This window comes from Silurus aristotelis (assembly GCF_946808225.1).
Source record: "Silurus aristotelis genome assembly, chromosome: 5".
Lineage (NCBI taxonomy): Eukaryota > Metazoa > Chordata > Actinopteri > Siluriformes > Siluridae > Silurus > Silurus aristotelis.
In genome coordinates this window covers 5,765,597-5,786,053 of record NC_139578.1, presented here as the reverse complement: position 1 = coordinate 5,786,053, position 20,457 = coordinate 5,765,597, and the positions used below count along the sequence as shown (strand labels likewise).

The 20,457-nt window shown below is 37.5% G+C and overlaps 1 protein-coding gene across 6 annotated transcripts in view; it reads left to right on the top strand.

Annotated features, from left to right (window-relative positions):
• Positions 1-20,168, top strand: part of tnr (tenascin R (restrictin, janusin)) — a 151,480-nt gene extending 131,312 nt beyond the window's left edge. For all 6 annotated transcript variants that reach the window (XM_083541642.1, XM_083541639.1, XM_083541643.1 and 3 more), the window contains 7 exons: positions 7,185-7,315; positions 10,451-10,583; positions 10,771-10,922; positions 11,164-11,260; positions 17,639-17,800; positions 17,935-18,098; positions 18,968-20,168. In XM_083541642.1, the coding sequence (XP_083397768.1) occupies positions 7,185-7,315; positions 10,451-10,583; positions 10,771-10,922; positions 11,164-11,260; positions 17,639-17,800; positions 17,935-18,098; positions 18,968-19,087 (959 nt within the window). In that variant the 3' untranslated portion in view covers positions 19,088-20,168. The remainder of the gene's footprint in view (positions 1-7,184; positions 7,316-10,450; positions 10,584-10,770; positions 10,923-11,163; positions 11,261-17,638; positions 17,801-17,934; positions 18,099-18,967) is intronic.
• Positions 20,169-20,457: the final 289 nt, after the last annotated feature.

Here is a 20,457-nt window from a genome sequence, read left to right as displayed (position 1 = left end):
TCCAATTTGCCTCACTAACAGGTGACTTTCATTTCCAAAGCTGTGCCACTGGTCCCATCTTCTGACAAATAAGTAAGGATTAGTTGTCAGCAGGGATGTTTTTTCCTCATGGGAAAGATGAGTAAATGAGTGAAGGCATTTTTTAAATATAAAATCTGACATGGTTTCATAGAATGGAGCAAACACTTTCAGGCACATTCAAACTCAATCTAAATCAAGAAGCCATCCCAAAAGCTGTTCATTAGGCCTCACGGATTAGAGGAAATTAATTTGCATGTAAAAGTGTCACAGGCTTAGCAACAGAATGTTGATGTACAATCGCCCGACAGGGTTTGCAAGGTTCATTTGACTTCAGACAGATTGATATTTTTATTAATGCTAGCTTAATTTTGAAAAAAAATACACCCAAAGCACAGTGGATTTAGATGCTGTCATGCACTGATAAAATATAACAATAACTCATTGCTACAAAAATAAACCCAGAATAGACATCCTACTGATGTTCTATAATATATGTACTGTCCTATAGGGAATTTTGAGATGTTGAACTATGTTATTTTGGCATTTATGGTAGACTTAGATTTAGGCATTTATGGTAAGATATGGAGACTTAGCATATAATTAAAATGAAAACATAAAACTGCCTCCTTCTGGAGAAATGTTATCTGTCTTCAGCATTTCAATTACTGCAGTACTTTAATAGTTGTGAAGATTAAAGCTGTGAGAAGGGTGAGGATGAATATGAATGTACTCAGTTAATATATATCATCTTTTGATATGATTCTTGGTAAGAATATTTCTCTAAAAGAAAGGTGTGTAGATAGGCCCTTGCTGTTGTCTTCAAGGTAGTATTCAGTAATTAGGTACATGCCATTCATGGAATAGCTTGCCCATGAAAGTGTTTTTTTTGCATGCCCAAGCTGGATTGTGTTTACATGCGCACAATACACATAAGAGTAAAGAGTATAAGGGAAAAAAAGAGAGTATGGAGACTCACAATGCATGTGTCAGGAAATTCATTGAAGTAAGAGGAAACACCCTGTCAGCATCAATGATGCTCCTCTAAGACATGACTTCAATAGATGACTTTACACTTGGAAGCCTTCAAAACAGAAAAAGAAGTATGAATAATTTAATAAAATTTTATTTCTGTAGCACTTTTAACAATGGACATTTTCCCAAAGCAACTTTACAGAAGTAAATGGATAAATTTGACATTTATAAATGTAATATTACAAAGTGAGCAAGCCAGTGGTTACAGTGGGAAGGAAGATATCCTGTTGATGGTATAAGGAAAAAGCGAAACAGATACAAAAAGGAAGTCATCCTCATCTGGGTGACTCCGAACATCAATTTATTATATTTAAATCATAGATGAGGTTATTATTGTTGAGTAGAGACTCAAGTGTTCATAGTAGTCAATCAATAAATATTAAATAAAAGCTTCCCTTGGCAGCAAGTGTAAGTTTCCCATGTTTATGTCCTGAAGAAGTGTAAAGAGACACTGTGCCTCATCAGCCGGGAACAGCAAGCAGACTAGAAATAGGTACTGAGAATGTTGGGGTTTTTTTTGGGACCGGTACATAATTGGGTCAATATCGGACTACCGATAAGCTTCAGAACAAACAGTTACTTATCGATGCTTGTGTTGTTTTATCTCTGTATACTTTGGTGTTAATGGTGAATTGGAAGCTGCTGCTTCTCATTTTCCATTCCTTAATGATGTTGTGGCTAGCGTTTGCAAAATTTACGTGTGTTATCCATGCACACATAGTGTGTGTGTGTGTGTGTGTGTGTGTGTGTGTGTGTGTGTGTGTGTGTGTGTGTGGCAATATTGGCGTCAATATTGAGACATTTGGGTTCACATTACAAAACTAAGCAACAACAATGTCAGATGCAATATATGCAGTAGTGTAATAGTGAACAAAGGAGGCAACACTACTAATATAATAAAACATTTAAAAAAAAACACTCGTCTACCTCCAGCAACGGCGCTGTATATCTCCATCATCTACCAGCTCCATCTGCAACTCTCATGCCTCAATCGAAGGTAACATTCATTGTAAAATAATTTTGCTGATTTAATCAGCATTGATAGTTGATTGCTGGAATTATCTGCTATAGGCAAAAATATATACCGATAGTTTTTCGAGGTAGCGACTGTTGCTTGAGCGACTTCTGTCCACTGTCATTACGAGAGCGGGCTCTAGTCCAGAAAGCGCTATATTATATTTAGTTTTTGAAAATTATATAATTACATTTATTAATATTACCTTTTTTTTTCCTGTAAAGGTATTCTACATGGGGTGTTATGCTTGTTTTTTTTTTTTTTTTTTATCCAGTATCAATTAAAAAAACTATTTAATTAAATAGTTTGATTAATTGGCAAGTTATCAGCAAGCATGATCCAACCTAGCTACTGGTATCGGTAAAATCCATCGGTCAACCTCTAATTCAAATATGTTGTGCTGTGGTATGCTGAGGAAATCTCCCTGGCTGCATTTACACTTGATATTAAAATGCAGTCACCGTGATAAGTAGTACTTTTGAAAACCATTTTCAGTCGTGGGACATTTTATCCTGCAAAATGAGGAAGATGATGAGGCTGCAGTTAATAATAAGGTGACTAGATTCCTGACAGATCTTCTGAAAGTTCGAAAGGGAGGGGGCGGCATTTTGCATGATTTTAACCTGCTTATGCAGACACGATAGCTGGATTGCATTTACATCACATTGAGATCCGATCATAACCCGCTGGACCAGAACCCGCTAATTGGATAACATTCCGATCAGAAGCACGTTTACACTTGTCTTTTTAATTTGTATGTGGGCAACATATGGATACAGATTGCATGGTAATGCTAAGTGTAGACGCAGCCTCTTTTTTTTTCTCTCTTCTTTGAGGGGCCTTTTTATTTAAAAAAAAATTATTACTTAGTGTATGCCTTTTTTAGTCCATCAATGTATTTCTTTCCATTGCGCAGCTTTTTCAATCTACCACTGGTGTATCATTTCCTGGCACTCACATCACAGATGTAAACCAGTTTACAAAGCAAACAATGAGCATGCAGAAGGTAACAAAAAGTATTGGGCTAATGTGGATGAGACAGAGGGAGTCAGAGTAAACATGACTGAGAACAGAGACATAACTGATCACCTGATCAGCATAATTTTTTTCTCTGCTTGTGTTCCAAATGGTGGATGTTCAGCATGGATACATTCATTAGGTTTCAGTAACAAAATTTAAAATTCGTTTTGTATTAATATGTTAATTAGGACTGTCAAAATGAATGGTTAATAACGCGTTTTCATTTAATGGCACACATTGTATTAATGCACAATTAATGCAGCAAGAATTTTTGTTTGACCATTTTTTATTAAAAATATCCAGCAATTAACACTATGAGGTCGACAAACGTGCCGTCACATTTTATAGCATTTTTTTATTTTATATGTTTAATCGTACAGATTTGTACAAATCTGTAAAAACGGTAAAAAAAAGTTAATCTATTAAAATTTATTTGTATACACATAACAACAAAATGCTGTGCTTTTGTAAAATAAAGAAAATAGACAGGGGGCACTCTTTGTCATCTCTAATTACAGACACATAATTAAAACATCCTGAATCTCAGTGAATACTTGCCTCACAGACATTATAAATATATGAATAGAAAGCTCGAAATGTCTACATTTGAATATATACCAATTCACAGAACAAATATTTGCTGATGATTTTATCCGTATGAAAGTTAGAAGAGGTTCAGTTTCTCCGGTATCACCTTATTAAACATCCATGTGGAAACCTAGCAAAGGTTCCGTTTGGTGTCCTTATTTACGCATCAGCTTGATGATTTACGTACTTTAGGACATGTTTATTACTTTAGCGCATTTACGAGAATATTTTGTTTTTATGCTTAATGTTGAGTTTGGTTTCACTAATAAAAAACATAGCGTATTTTTCGGACTATAAGCCGCTACTTTTTTCCCACGTTTTGAACCCTGTGGCTTAAACAACAAAGCGGCTTATTTATGAATTTTTCCTGGGTTTTTCCCGGTTTCACAAACTTCAAGCCAAAAAACTGAACCCCATAACATTAGACCAATGAAATTTCCGAACGGAAACGAAAAAACGCACCTCACCTGTGTTCTGAGCTGCACGCCATCGGGAGAAAAAACGTTTTTTTTAAATGCACGATGATGACAAGAGATAAACTCCTGAAAGACATTTTTATGAAAGGATGGAGGAAGACAGTGAACAATGACTTTCTTTGTAGGCTACTGTTTAGATACAAACCGTTGTAACGCGTTGAGTCTGGGTGAAGGGAGAGCTCACTAACTCCAGTTGCAACAGAAATCATTTAAGCACAGACAGGTTTCCAAAACTTGTGCTTTTTTATTTTTCGTGGCAACAGCGTTACAGGTTATTCAAAGAAACTTAAAAAAGAGCATCAGAAAATAATAAGGACATATTCCTCGGTCTTGCACACATGCAGTAATGCCGCTCTGCTCTTAAAGGAGCCAAAACATATTTCACCCGTTACACCGTGTAACAGACACTCTCTTTCGGTAAAGCCTGGGTAAAGTTAATTAGTTTCAGAGTTTTCTTCGATTGACAGCCTTAATATTATGACGTGAAGTCCAGTTACCACTGAAACAGGTAGTGGTAATGGCTACGTTTTACTACAAGTACATGTCAGAGCCCAACCTTCTTTACTTTAACTTGAGTAACAAAGTATAGTCAGTACTTCAACTTTTCCCAGAGTATTTTAAAACAGGATTATCTGTTCTTCTACTCAATTGAAGCATGTGTGTACTTTTACTCTGGTACTTATATTAATGAAATGTAAACAATACCCATCCCTAATGCAGACTGGTGCAGACATCTCTTAATTAATGGTTATTGAATTCAGGAGAACTTGGAACAAAAAAAGTTTAAAAAGGTTCCTTGGTGTGCACATCAGAAAAGACTCAACACCATCTGTGAAGCAAGGATGCGCTGTTACTTTCTATAGACTTCCATTCTCAACATCTTTTTCAAGTGAGACAACAGTCAGTTTTCTGACCAGCTGTCTTGCTGTTTCATGTAGAAAGTGCACAGTCTCAGACCACAAAACCCCAAAAGGATTTTAATTAACTGCAATGTCACTGGCTTAGTGGATGCCAGACAATATTTTACACTGGTCTCTCCCATCCATTGATCTGGCAAGTTGTCATGCACCATGCTGTGTATGCACTAGGTGTGTAGCGGTGCATGTATTCGTACCGAAATTCTTTGCAATACAATCCTTTTTATGTTCGGGACATAGTTACAATCTGCGCTGGCAGACCGCAAATTTGTTTTGTCTCTGTGACACTGTTGTGTAGTTTTACTGGGTTTTTTTTTTTTTTTTTTTTTTTTTAAACATATACAACAATACCAGAGGTATAAAAAAGAAAGATAGAGCTAGGGTCACTGTGGCTACTTAGTCCATACTGGAAATACGATGTGTTCTGCACCAAAATATGATTTGTAGTGCACTGTTAAACATTTTTGCGCAAGCGTGAAATCACGCCACTTCCTGCTTATCGCTAACACTAGCGATATGGATTCTATAGCATTTAACGTTCAGCTTCAAGAGTCTTTCTTAAAAGGAGAAAATCCTGACAATTCCAAATATCGAAGGAGCAAATTAAAAAACGATGGAATGAATTAAGACATTTGTTAAATTTGTAGTACATATCTCTAGAAACTTTATATTAATAAATTAAATATTAAACGTAAAACACACACATGCTAATATACACATTTTCTTACCCAAATAAATTCTAACAAATAATTTATTAATATAATAACCTGCATTAATTAAAAAAAACTAAGAAATTGTATGTTTTGCATTTCTTCCCCCTAACTATACCGAAATTGAACTGAACTGTGACTTCACCGAGGTATATACCGAACCGTGAAATCTGTGTACCATTACACTCCTAGTATGTACTGTTATATATTTTGTTGTCATTTCCCACTGTTGTGAATTTGGAATTCTGTATACTGTGCTGTATTATGTACACATGGTTGGACCAGTAATACATAACCTCTTACTTGTCACAGGTTTCCTGTATCCATCTGCTTCAAATTGTTTTCAATATGTCCAATTATGTGCCTTAATAACTATGACCCTGTTACAGTCACTCCAGTTTATTTTAAAGTACTTGTCTTATATTCAGGTCTATAGCTTTCATTAAAATATAATTTTTTCCAGCTTCAGAATTCAATATCATCATACCCCAGACACTCTCAGGCTTACAGTAGCTTTTTAATATATAGACGATTTCTGTGTGTGTGTGTGTGTGTGTGTGTGTGTGTGTGTGTGTGTGTGTGTGTGTGTGTGTGTGTGTGTGTGTGTCCCAAGTTTCCATTGAATCAACGTACAATTTACTTTAAAGCGTGATCTTTTTATCAGAAGGAACAAGCTTTTAATAAAGATTTTGGGAAATATCACTCTTAGTTTGATTTATCCCTGAATTGCATTTAGTTGTCATTGTTGCAGTGGTGCCTAAACTTCCACTGAGAATGAGATGCAAATATGGACTCCCCTCAATCAATGTTCACCTTCCACAAATCAACTTTCCTAGCTGTTTAAGCCATAATTCATAATTACGCACCCTCACTAGAAAGGCACATGAAGATTAGGTCCTGGAAATATATAAGAGGGGCCTGCTCTAAGAGACTGTGATATTTTTCATTGCACATACCAAAAATACCTTCAAACCCAAATGCCTGCATAGGGCCTGTGACACCAAACGAGGCAAAAGACTCCAGCAAAAGCTTGCTATTTGGCTAAAGACCATATATGCATGTTTCTCCCATCCTCCTGGTCTGGTGGATGAAGTCTTCCTTTCTTTCATTTAGCCCCTCCAACAGGTAATGTAATGAACAGAAATGTGCAGATTAGGGGAGTGCTGACCTTTCTCCACAGTTATTAAGGATCATTTATACAGGATGAGCTGGGACGCTGAAATAGGAGAAGCTGTAACCTAAAAGATACACTATTTATGCCCAAGATCATACACAGTGTATCCTAAAAAAAGATTAAACCTGCTCATGTAAAATACAGATTATTTCAGGACTGGTTAAATTACTTAAAACTGGTCAAGAGAAGATACATTGTCTATTGTTTGACCTAAAATCTTTTGCACCTTAGCGATGGATGCGCCCCAGAATTTGACTGCCAGTGAGGTGACCCACCGAAGTGCCCTTATCTCATGGCAACCACCCATTGCTGATATCGACAACTACATGCTGACATACAAGTCAGTTGATGGAAGCCGCAAGGTAAAAACGAAATTATTATTTTATAATTCAATTTATAATTTCTTCATAAAACAAGTGTGTATATTTAGGTTGTGCATCTCCATAGTAGGCCGTCCAATTAGCCTCTCGAAGCATAGCCAACAACACGATGCATTAAAGACACATCTGAAGCAGCTGCCGATGTGATGTGATACAATTCACCCTATTATGATGCGGTGCATTATGATTTTGATCGATCACAATGCGATTTAATTCAATACGATGCAATAGAACAAATATAATGATATGCAATTCAGTACGGTACAGAAAGTTCACCTTTATTCCTTTGGTACAGACAGCAAATCATAAATTTACTTAGTGCTTTCTGACTTCTAACACAAGGCCTTTTCAGAAACAAGCCTGCAAAAAACTGTAAAACATTAAATAAATCCAGATGTTCTTTTTCTTGTTCTGTCTACAGGAAGATCGAGCTCTACCTCTGCCGTGTTAATCTGTATTCTTTGTGACTCTCAGGACACGTTTTGACCTCCATAGTGTTGTGATACTATTCACGTAGCATCAGTGGTGCTGAGAGAACACGCATGAAAAACAGTTTAGTGAGAAGAAATCAATCTACATATAAAATATTGGTCACGTTTTAAATAAAAAAGTATGGAGCATCTACTAATAATTTTAAATACAGATAATAGATATAATAGATATATTTGATACTATGTTCCCTGGTGGTCTAGTTGTTAGGATGTGGCGCTCTCACTGCTGCGGCCCGGGTTTGATCCCCAGGCAGGGAACCTACCCCAGCCATTAGGGTTGCACAAGCCAGTGCACTCTTAGTGCCGGTCCCAAGCCCAGATAAATGGGGAAGGGCATCCAGCGTAAAAACACGTGCCAAATCGAACATGTGGATCATGAATACGGATGATCCGCTGTGGGGACCCCTAATGGGTGAAGCTGAAAGAAAGTTTATAGATAATATATAGATACATAATACAGTGGAATCCACTTATCTCGACCTCGGTTAACTCGACAACCCTATTAAGTCGACGTTTTTGAAGTGGAACCGCCAAATTCTCGCTTTGTCTTAGCATTTTTTAATAGTTTATGTCGCCGAACCCTGATATCTTGAGCACAAGGGGTGGAACATTTGCCATTTAACGTCGGTTATCTCGATCGGCGCTGTGCAGCCGCAGAAGAACTCGCGAAAGTGGCGGAAAAATCAAACCTTACAGCTGCTACAGGTGTTGTATTGTATACTGGTGAATCTCTGCTGTTAGTTACTGCACATATGCCTTTTGTTGTTAAATGTTATGCGATGAACGGGAGGCGAAAGCCGCGCTTGGTAGGAGCGCAGCACGGAACATGGGATGAGCAGCAAAAGCACAGAATGAACACCGGCAGGATCGGGGGGGGAATCCGAGATGCGCTTTGGGAAGAAAAGCGCAGCCGTTGAGAGAGTGCCGGTGGGAAGACACGTACCGGGATACGCATGCGCGATAACAACGACCGCCGTGAACCAACATATACCAACAATAACGGACAGTGAGAGTGTGGAAGTTTAAATAGGAGCTGGTGATTATGATAAACGAGCACCATATGTGCGCGAAGCACCTGGCACGCCGAAGCGGGCCGAAGAGGGCGTGGCAGGTGGATTCCTGACAGTTAACAAACATGTAAATTTTTATAGCATGCCTTCATCAAACAAATCGCGGCAACGATGTTGTGTAAAAAAAAAAACCCTCCAAAAACACGTGCAGGCACATTCTCATTTATTAACGCACATCATGTACATAAAGAAATTTCAAGCACGTTAATATATTGCCGCCATTTTTATTTTTTGTTTATCTCGATCATTGGTTATCTCGACGCTTTTTGGCGACCCCCTAGGACATCGACATAACCGGGTTCCACTGTATATTCATGTGAATCGGTAAATCTTACGATCTCTAATCTATATACATACACACACATCTGTTAAAAAACTACTGTTTCTATTTTAACAGTTTACCACTTTATTGTAGGAATTATTGATTTTTTACTGAGCGTCTTGCTTTCAGGGTTTTGCGATATAATTTTGCCAAATGACTAATACTAAGAACACTAATATATCTAGACACAAATTATAATGTTTTAATAATCTATTTGCACAAATAATCTCCAAAACAGCTACATTGCGTTCTATTACCTTTTTTTTCACTGTCATTGCTACTTTGTTTTTCAAAAGTCACAAATGTTCATGTTTTCCACATATCCAGTCAAAACTTGACCTAGTATGTATTCAGTCCTGCTGATTGTCCAGATGGTGTCAGTAATGCACAGCGAATAAAGGCTTAACTGGAAACCCATATAACTAGGTCTTCCCTTTCATGGCATATGTTCCACTAATGCGTTCTAAAATGAAAGGAACAAGCTTTCAGTACATTTCTCTGCTTACTATGGCTTATAATGTCACAATATAATTGCTTAAAAAAAATATCAGTTTTGCCATAATGCTTCGGGAATTTGAGATCCTAGCAACTTGTGACATATCGATCACAGCTTGTACAACAGCACAGCTGTGTGTTTAGCATTTTGCTTTATTTGTATGTCACACTCATTTGCATTTTTGTTTTATTTTTCTAATGATCTAAATGACTCAACACAAAACCTTGCAACAAATAACAATTGCACAATAAAAAGAAGCAGTGTCATTTAATACTGCTTGATGTTTCCTCACCAGCAGATTGGTCTAAAGAAAAACTAAATGGATGAGCTGTAATGGGTTTATAATTAAAATGGATAATCCTTCGTCTAACTGGCAGATTAATAACCTCTATGACGAACATCAGAGCTACCAGTCATGCAAGGAAAAAAAAATAATAAGAGTGCACTGAAAAGCAGAATTGCCTGTAAATACTGTGCTGCTTCAAACAAAATTTCACTGATGTCAGAGTGAATAGTGTGGTGTGTGAGATTATTTGATGGAAATATCTTTATTGTTGTACATGAATTATTTTAATGAACACAACTTCAGTTTGGAAAACATAAAAATTATGAAGCATCTAGGTTGATTGCCTATCTGATTGCTGAAAGTCTATGACTACATTATTGTTAGTAATAGCATTATGTGGGTGTGTATGTAATCGTATTACACTCCCGATGTCTTTGTTCAAACAAATACAGGAGCTAATTCTGGATGCCGAGGACACATGGATCCGTCTAGAGGGGCTGGCTGAGACAACAGAGTACACATTGAGATTGCAGGCAGCCCGAGGCCTTGAGACAAGTGCCATTGTTTCTACATCCTTCACAACCGGTACCTTACTCTCTCTTTATAAAACAATTAATTAAATGAATCAATCAATAACTTACATTTTTTTAATAACCTGCATAGATCTTACCATCTTTAATTCTTTCTTGAATTGTAGTCTCTATCTTTTTTCTTCTTGGACCTGGATATTACACTTTTTTTTTTAAATGTTGTTTTCTGATTGTCTGCTTAGGAAACCGGTTGTTTGCTGTACCCCAGAACTGTGCTCAACATCTTCTAAATGGTGAGATCCTTAGTGGAGTTTACACTGTGTACATCAACCGTGACCCCAGTCAGGGTGTGCAGGTCTACTGTGACATGACAACTGATGGAGGTGGCTGGATTGTAAGTGTCTAGAATACTTGAAAATATCTATTACATTTCTACAATGTCTGCAAAATGTACCTAAATAGAACAAAAGTAGGGTTTAAGTAAATGGTAGATGAAGTTCTCTTAGTGGGTAAGTGTTCTGTATTGTGTAACCATAAAAATCTGTCGCTAAATTTCCAATATGCAGACTGTAACCTGTGTGTGGTGTGAATGTGCACAGGTGTTATAGCACAGTGTTGTATGTGATTTGTTTTAGGTGTTTCAGAGGAGACAGAATGGCCTGACAGATTTCTCTAGGAAGTGGGGTGAATATAAGACTGGATTCGGGAATCTGGAAGATGAGTTCTGGTTAGGTGAGATTAGATCACCTTTTTTTAGCAGTGTATTACAAAACAAATAAAAAATTGGGATTCACAGATGATCACTGTTTCCCTAAATCACAGCAATTGTGTTGTGATTGCTTCATGCTACAGTGGGTTCATAATCTGTAAACTGTTTAAAATAATGAATTTCTGTTTTTTTCCAGTTTCATTTATTTAAACAGTCTTTTAATTGTCCTAATCAAAAATCCAATTTAACAAAGAATTCCTGGACCATTTAATTTGCAGTCGGCTACATAAATATTACTTTCTAAATCTCATTATAAGAAAATTAATATGCTCATATAAATTCACTGGAGGAATGAATCATATTTGAAAGCATTGCCACAATGAAAAATAAATAGAAAACGTTGTATCTACAGAAACATTCAGTCCTATTATGATTATAGATTGTAGATAATTTTTTTAAGAAGTTCATAAAAAAAAATAAAAAAGAAGAAGAAGAAGAAGAAGAAAAATAATGCCTATATCTTATAATGAGAACTCAGACGCATTATTTTCTTTGAGAATGTTGATGGAGAAGTATAGAGACGGTCAGAAGAAGTTGCATTGTGTGTTTGTGGATTTAAAAAAAGCGTACGACAGGGTGCTGAGAGAGGAGTTGTGGTACTGTATGAGGAAGTCAGGTGTGTCAGAGAAGTATGTGAGGGTGGTGCAGGACATATATAAGGACAGTGTGACAACAGTAAAGTGTGCATTAGGAACGACAGACTGGTTCAAGTTGGGGGTTGGACTGCATCAAGGATCGGCTCTGAGCCCTTTCCTGTTTGCAGTGGTGATGGACAGGTTGACAGACGAGTTCAGACAGAAGTCTCCCTGGACTATAATGTTTGCGGTTACACGATGTACAGCTGTTATCACTTAGGGTCCTATTAACCAGGTTCATGTTTTTGTTTGTTTGACAGGAACATACAAATTTGTGTATCTTGAATTTAAGTTAAGTTAAAAGTGTTGCTCTCCACAAAGATGCTGAGGCTCTAGGAAGACCAGAAACACCCTGAAATTGAGTTACAGTACAGTGGTTACAGTCATACAAAAGGTGTCCTTGTGCTGTGCATCAGGTGCAGATGCTGCTTTAAAAAACAGATTTATGAGTGCTGCCAGTATTGCTTTAGAGGTTGCAGAAGGTGCCGCACACTGCAACAAGTTGGTTTGCATGGCCATGGACCCAAAGAAAAGCCTCTTTTGAAGCTTGCTCAAAAGAAAACCAACAGTCAGTTTGCTAAAGACAACCTGTCTAAGAGTTTGATTTACGGGAACCATGTCCAGCTCAGATGGTGTCCAGCATTGTGTCTTGCCTACAGTAATGCATGGTGGTGGTAGCATCATGGACTGGGGATGCATGAATGCTGCTGGTACTGGGGATCTGTGGTTCATTGAGGTAAACCTGGACTCCAACATCTACTGTGACATTCTGAAGCAGAACATGATGCCCTCCCATCAAGAACCAGGCCGAACAGCAGTTTTCCAGCATAATAACGACCCCAAACACACCACCACGATGTCAACTGCCCTGCTGAGAAAGGCGAAGGTGATGGAGGGGCCAAGTATGTATCCAGACATGAACCCTATTGAACACCTGTGGGGCATCTTCAAGCGAAAGGTACCATGCACCATGCGTCGAACATCCAGCAGCTCTGTGATGTCATTATAGAGGAGTAGAAAAGGATCCCAGCAACAACCTGTGCCGCTCTGGTGAATTCCATGCCCAGGAGGATTAAAGCAGTGCTAGATAACAATAGTGCTCACACAAAAGATTCACACTTTAAAAACATGTTCACTTAGGGTGTACTCACTTTGTTGGCAGTCATTTAGAAAATAAAGGCTGTATAAGAATATATAATAAAATGGTTGTTGAAATGTGATGGGTGAACTCACTTTTGTATGATTTTATATATACAGTGGGAACGGAAAGTATTCAGACCCCCTTAAATTTTTCACTCTTTGTTATATTGCAGCCATTTGCTAAAATCATTTAGGTTCATTCTTCTCCCTCATGAATGTACACATAGCACCCCATACTGACAGAAAAACACAGAATTGTTGACATTGTTGCAGATTTATTAAAAAAGAAAAACTGAAATATCACATGGTCCTAAGTATTCAGACCCTTTGCTCAGTATTAAGTAGAAGCCCCCTTTTGATCTAATACAGCCAGGAGTCTTTTTGGGAAAGATGCAACAAGTCTTTCACACCTGGATTTGGGGATCCTCTGCCTTTCCTCCTTGCAGATCCTCTCCAGTTCTGTCAGGTTGGATGGTAAACGTTGGTGGACAGCCATTTTTAGGTCTCTCCAGAGATGCTCAATTGGGTTTAAGTCAGGGCTCTGGCTGGGCCGTTGAAGAACAGTCACGGAGTTGTTGTGAAGCCACTCCTTCGTTATTTTAGCTGTGGGCTTAGGGTCATTGTCTTGTTGGAAGGTAAACCTTCGGCCCAGTCTGAGGTCCAGAGCACTCTGGAGAAGGTTTTTGTCCAGGATATCCCTGTACTTGGCCGCATTCATCTTTCCCTCGATTGCAACCAGTCGTCCTGGCCCTGCAGCTGAAAAACACCCACACAGCATGATGCTGCCATCACCATGCTTCACTGTTGGGACTGTATTGGACAGGTGATGAGCAGTGCCTGGTTTTCTCCACACATACCGCTTAGAATTAAGGCCAAAAAGTTCTATTTTGGTCTCATCAGACCAGAGAATCTTATTTCTCACCATCTTGGAGTCCTTCAGGTGTTTTTTTAGCAAACTCCATGCGGGCTTTCATGTGTCTTACACTGAGGAGAGGCTTCCGTCGGGCCACTCTGCCATAAAGCCCCGACTGGTGGAGGGCTGCAGTGATGGTTGACTTTCTACAACTTTTTCCAATCTCCTGACTGCATCCCTGGAGCTCAGCCACAGTGATCTTTGGGTTCTTCTTTACCTCTCTCACCAAGGCTCTTCTCCCCCGATAGCTCGGTTTGGCCGGACGGCCAGCTCTAGGAAGGGTTCTGGTCGTCCCAAACGTCTTCCATTTGAGGATTATGGAAGCCACTGTGCTCTTAGGAACCTTAAGTGCAGCAGAAATCTTTTTGTAACCTTGGCCAGATCTGTGCCTTGCCACAATTCTGTCTCTGAGCTCTTCAGGCAGTTCCTTTGACCTCATGATTCTCATTTGCTCTGACATTGTGATCTGGAAGGTCTTATATAGACTGCATTGTGCATTGTGATCTGGAAGGTCTTATATAGACAGGTGTGTGGCTTTCCTAATCAAGTCCAATCAGTATAATCAAACACAGCTGGACTCAAATGAAGGTGTAGAACCATCTCAAGGATGATCAGAAGAAATGGAAAGCACCTGAGTTAAATATATGAGTGTCACAGCAAAGGGTCTGAATATTTAGGACCAAGTGATATTTCAGTTTTTCTTTTTTAATAAATATGCAACAATGTCAACAATTCTGTGTTTTTCTGTCAGTATGGGGAGCTGTGTGTACATTCATGAGGAAGAAGAATGAACTTAAATGATTTTAGCAAATGGCTGCAATATAACAAAGAGTGAAAAATTGAAGGGGGTCTAAATACTTTCCGTACCCACTGTATGTATGTATATATATATATATATATATATATATATATATATATATATATATATATATATATATATATATACACCCTGCTATTTTGCAAGTTCTCCCACTTAGAAATAATGGAGGGGTCTGAAATTGTCATCGTAGATGCATGTCCACTGTGAGAGACATAATCTAAAAAAAAAAAATCCAGAAATCACAATGTATGATTTTTTAACTATTTATTTGTATAATACAGCTGCAAATAAGTATTTGAACACCTGAGAAAGTCAATGTTAATATTTGGTACAGTAGCCTTTGTTTGCAATTACAGAGGTCAAACGTTTCCTGTAGTTTTTCACCAGGTTTGCACACACTGCAGGAGGGATTTTGGCCCACTCCTCCACACAGATCTTCTCTAGATCAGTCAGGTTTCTGGCCTGTCACTGAGAAACACGGAGTTTGAGCTCCCTCCAAAGATTCTCTATTGGGTTTAGGTCTGGAGACTGGCTAGGCCACGCCAGAACCTTGATATGCTTCTTACAGAGCCACTCCTTGGTTATCCTGGCTGTGTGCTTCAGGTCATTGTCATGTTGGAAGACCCAGCCTCGACCCATCTTCAATGCTCTAAACTGAGGGAAGGAGGTTGTTCCCCAAAATCTCGCAATACATGGCCCTGGTCATCCTCTCTTTAATACAGTGCAGTCCCCCTGTCCCATGTGCAGAAAAACACCCCCAAAGCATGATGCTACCACCAACATGCTTCACAGTGGGGATGGTGTTCTTGGGATGGTACTCATCATTCTTCTTCCTCCAAACACGTTTAGTGGAATTATGACCCAAAAGTTCTAATTTGGTCTCATCTGACCACATGACTTTCTCCCATGACTCCTCTGGATCATCCAAATGGTCATTGGCAAACTTAAGACGTGCCTGAACATGTGCTGGTTTAAGCAGGGGAACCTTCCGTGCCATGCATGATTTCAAACCATGACGTGTATTACCAACAGTAACCTTGGAAACGGTGGTCCCAGCTCTTTTCAGGTCATTAACCAGCTCCTCCCTTAGGAGGTTAGGTTAACCTTCCTTAGGATCAATGAGACCCCACGAGGTGAGATCTTGCATGGAGCCCCAGTCCGAGGGAGATTGACAGTCATGTTTAGCTTCTTCCATTTTCTAATGATTGCTCCAACAGTGGACCTTTTTTCACCAAGCTGCTTGGCAATTTCCCCGTAGCCCTTTCCAGCCTTGTGGAGGTGTACAATTTTGTCTCTAGTGTCTTTGGACAGCTCTTTGGTCTTGTCCATGTTAGTAGTTGGATTCTTACTGATTGTATGGGTGGACAGGTGTCTTTATGCAGCTAACGACCTCAAACAGGTGCAACTAATTTAGGATAATAAATGTAGTGGAGGTGGACATTTTAAAGGCAGACTAACAGGTCTTTGAGGGTCAGAATTCTAGCTGATAGACAGGTGTTCAAATACTTATTTGCAGCTGTATCATACAAATAAATAGTTTAAAAATCATATATTGTGATTTCTGGATATTTTTTTTTTTAGATTATGTCTCTCACAGTGGACATGCACCTACGATGACAATTTCAGACCCCTCCATGATTTCTAAGTGGGAGAACTTGCAAAATAGCAGGGTGTTCAAATACTTATTTTCCTCACTGTATATATATGTTTGTATATTTGTCTTGCCAAAAGTATTGGGTCACCTGGTCATAAGTATGGTATGTGATTTTTGAACATTGCCTTTTACATTTAGTCCCAATTTGCTCTTGTATTTCCCTCCACTCTTCTGGGAAGATGTTCCACTATATTTGTGTTTGGAAAAGAACCATATATCAGTAGGAAAGGTCAGGTGACCAAATTGTTGGCAATATAATGAATCTACCCTGTCTTTTCATTGGTCCTTGTGTTCACGTGCTGTCTTGTTTGCAGCTGTTCTTTCTCTCCTTGTTTAATATTTGTGTGTATATATATACACATCGTTTGCTAATTGCCTGACCATTGTCTGTACTACATTTTTTACTTTTTTTTTGCTGCAATGTCAGATTATTTCAAGAGTTTATTTGATCTTAAGACAGAGGAGAAACAATGTTTATTTTTTCAAGCTCACCAGCCCAGATTGCCAGTGGGTGGATTTTTTAAAGTACTACATGGGCACAGTAGGGACATTAAGGAAGGAGAAAAGGATTTATGCCGATTGGCCAGGCAGAGGGACCGAACTGGGAAGGATGTGCTGCAAGTTAGAGAAATAAAGGATGGAGAGAAAAATGTGTAGACTAGTAAGGGGAATGAAAATGAGAGAGAGAGAAAGTTGGCTGAGGTGGAGAAGGTGAAGCAGGAAGTGGATGGTATTAGTAAGGAGGAAATGAGAGCAGCGATTGACTATTTACAATGACTAAATAACCTTTCCACTAATCTCATATGGATTTATCATTTAACTTAAAAAAAACGATTAAATACTTAAAATACTTTTTCTTAAAAGGAATAAAATGAACAATACACTAAACAATATTTGAAACAAATTTGTCATTAAATTGTTTATACTTTATAGAAAGTTTACTTATTTGATTAACAATAAAAAAGTCATAAACAGAAGAGGTGTTTTTCTGAAACATAAAACCTGTTTAATAGAAAACACAAGTAAATCATATAAAAGCAAAAAATATCCAGTATAATATGGATTACTAGTTTGTTTGAGTTGTTTTGTTTTGTTTGTTGCCCAGGGGCTCATAATGACTTATGTTAAGTTTTCTAAAGGTAATTTATTTTTTTATTTTTTTTTTGGTTAAACATGCAGGTTTGGAAAATCTTCACAAAATTACAGCTCAAGGACGCTATGAGCTGCGCATTGACATGAAGAATGGCCAGGAGACAGTATACGCCAACTATGACCGCTTCTCAATTGGAGACTCCAGAAGCCTCTACAAACTTAGAATAGGGGAATACAATGGCACTGCTGGTAAGTGAATAGTGTTTTTCTAAAAATAAAAAGAAGGCCTTGGCTTTAAGAGTTTGTTTTGTAATCCTCAGTGCATCCCATTAATTTCCTCTAAAGTTATAATAACTTAATTAATAGTGTTTTTCTTGTACTAGGTGACTCTCTGAGCTATCACCATGGTCGACCTTTCTCCACTAAAGACAAGGATAATGATAACGCTGTGACTAACTGCGCACTTTCCTACAAAGGAGCCTGGTGGTATAAAAACTGTCACAGAGTCAACTTAAATGGCAAATATGGAGAGTCCAGGCACAGCCAGGTAACTGCTAAAAAAAAATAATAATAAAAAAATTGTAAAATTAAACATTAAAATCATTCAGGCTTGTGGTATTGAAATATTTACAAGCACATATAGTATGTGTTGTTTAATTAGGGCATAAACAATTTTTTGTTGTATGCAGTTTTCATATCTGCAGATTTATATTGCAGATTTGAAAAAAGAATGCAGAAGTTAGGTTAGCAGATAGCAGAAATCGCACACAAAACATTTTCCACTTTTAAATCAACACATTTTAAGCTTAAACTCATATTGAGGTTGACCACATTCTACCTTTATCCATTGCAGCCAGTTTATCAATCACAGTAACATATCAATATTTTAGTAATGCACTCATTAGACACTTTATTCTTTCAACAAGTACAATTTAAGATTTTATCTTTGATGTTTTTTACCATTTTTATTATTTTTATTTTTTACAAAAAAAAAAATTATTTGTGATTCAACAATATTTAAGCAGACCCCCCTGCAGTACCGGTTGAAGACCCATGGTCTATAGCCTCAGAATCCTTTTCTTGTATGACACGAGGGGAACCTGATCTGAGTGTTTGCTGTTATAGCTCATCCACCTTAATGTTTGATGTTTTGTGCATGCTGAGATGTCTTTCTGCTCACCACAGTTGTAAAGTATGTTTGTTCGAGTCACCTCAGCCAGTTAGTGGCCAGCTCAAATTTTTTCATTAAAAAGGAATTTGTGCTCACAGAACTGTGTGCTCACTTTTTGTGTTTCACACAATTCTGGTAAGTGTATGGATGGAGTAAGTAAGTAAGAAATGGATGGTAAGTGTATAGTATATTGAAGCTTTGTTACATGACATCGCATTTTTTAATATTCTTTCTGTACTTTATAGGGTATTAACTGGCACATGTGGAAAGGGCATGAGTTCTCCATTCCTTTTGTCGAGATGAAGATGAGACCTTATAATTACCGCAGCATAAATGGCAAGAGAAGGAGGTCCACTTCACACTAATCAACTGTTTCATGACCATCTTACTAGCTGTTCCTATTTTTACATAAAAAGTAAGGAAAAATAAGGCTGTGTTGTTTTTTTGATCTTTTGAAGAATTGCATTTAGATGATAAGTCTTTGGATTGTTTCCTTTTCTGTAGAAACTTTTCATCCCTGAAGGTGTAAAAAAAAGTTCCTAGGTACAGAATGGTATAATGTTATTTACAACTAATGGTTTGGGGAAAGGACACGAATAAAAATACATGACACTGTTACTTTAAGGAAAAAGATTTTAGAAGAAAATCAGTACACAAAAAATAAGAGACTTATATTTTTATAACTGAAAACAGCTGTAAATTATGATTAAATGATTTACATGCAAGACTTTGGGACTGTTTTGGATCTGAAATTGATTTTGAGCGTTTCACTTAATTTTATTGTGCTATTTGTCATATACATGTGTTAACTAGGAAATCCCCAAAATGGCATTGATAGTGATTTAGACTATATGGGTTTTCTTATATAAAGTATATAAATACAATAACTGATTTATAGAGTTAAATTAACATTTTAATTATTATTTGTATTTTTTATTCACCTAATTTCCATGACCACTGTGATTTATCGTGACCTACACTGGGGTCACCATAAATCAGGAGCCTTTGACAGTAACACTGTATCACTATATGACACAATGGCAGCTCTGGTTTGCTGTTGAAAAATATTTCTGCAATATTTCTTTGTTTTAAATACTTATACACATTCACACTTAATGTTAATGTTAAGTTAATGTAGCTAATCCTCCTATTTTGATGTCTTTGGAGGTGGGAGGAAACTAGGGAACCCTGAGGAAACACACAGACAAGAGGAGGACAGGAACAGAAATTATAGAATAACAGTAACTTCTTTTTATGACTGAACCAGAGACACACACACACACACACACACACACACATATATATATATATATATACATACATAATTTTTGAGCAACCCATTCTTGTAAAAACATTTATTTCCATGTAATAAGGATAAAGGTTGTTATGCTCTAACTTATATATTTCTATTTGTGACCTGAAATTAAAAAGTATCTTGACTAATAACTTCTCCGGTGGTCTCTTCAATAATTCCCAAGTGGAGGACATTCCTGAGCTGCTTTCATCTATAAAATTGTGCTTTTTTTGGCTGAGCAGTAGTAACAGAGCGAAAAGACTGAACATAGGCAATAACAGTACAATACATTATTAATTGCTTATTGGTCATCAAATTGCAGGATGTAGAAGCATAAATTGCATTTTATAATTCTGTCTTTAAAAAAGCATTTAAGGTTTATTGCAAACTTCAGCCAGTGTTCTAGCTGGCAAGATATAGAGCTACACATAATTTGTCATG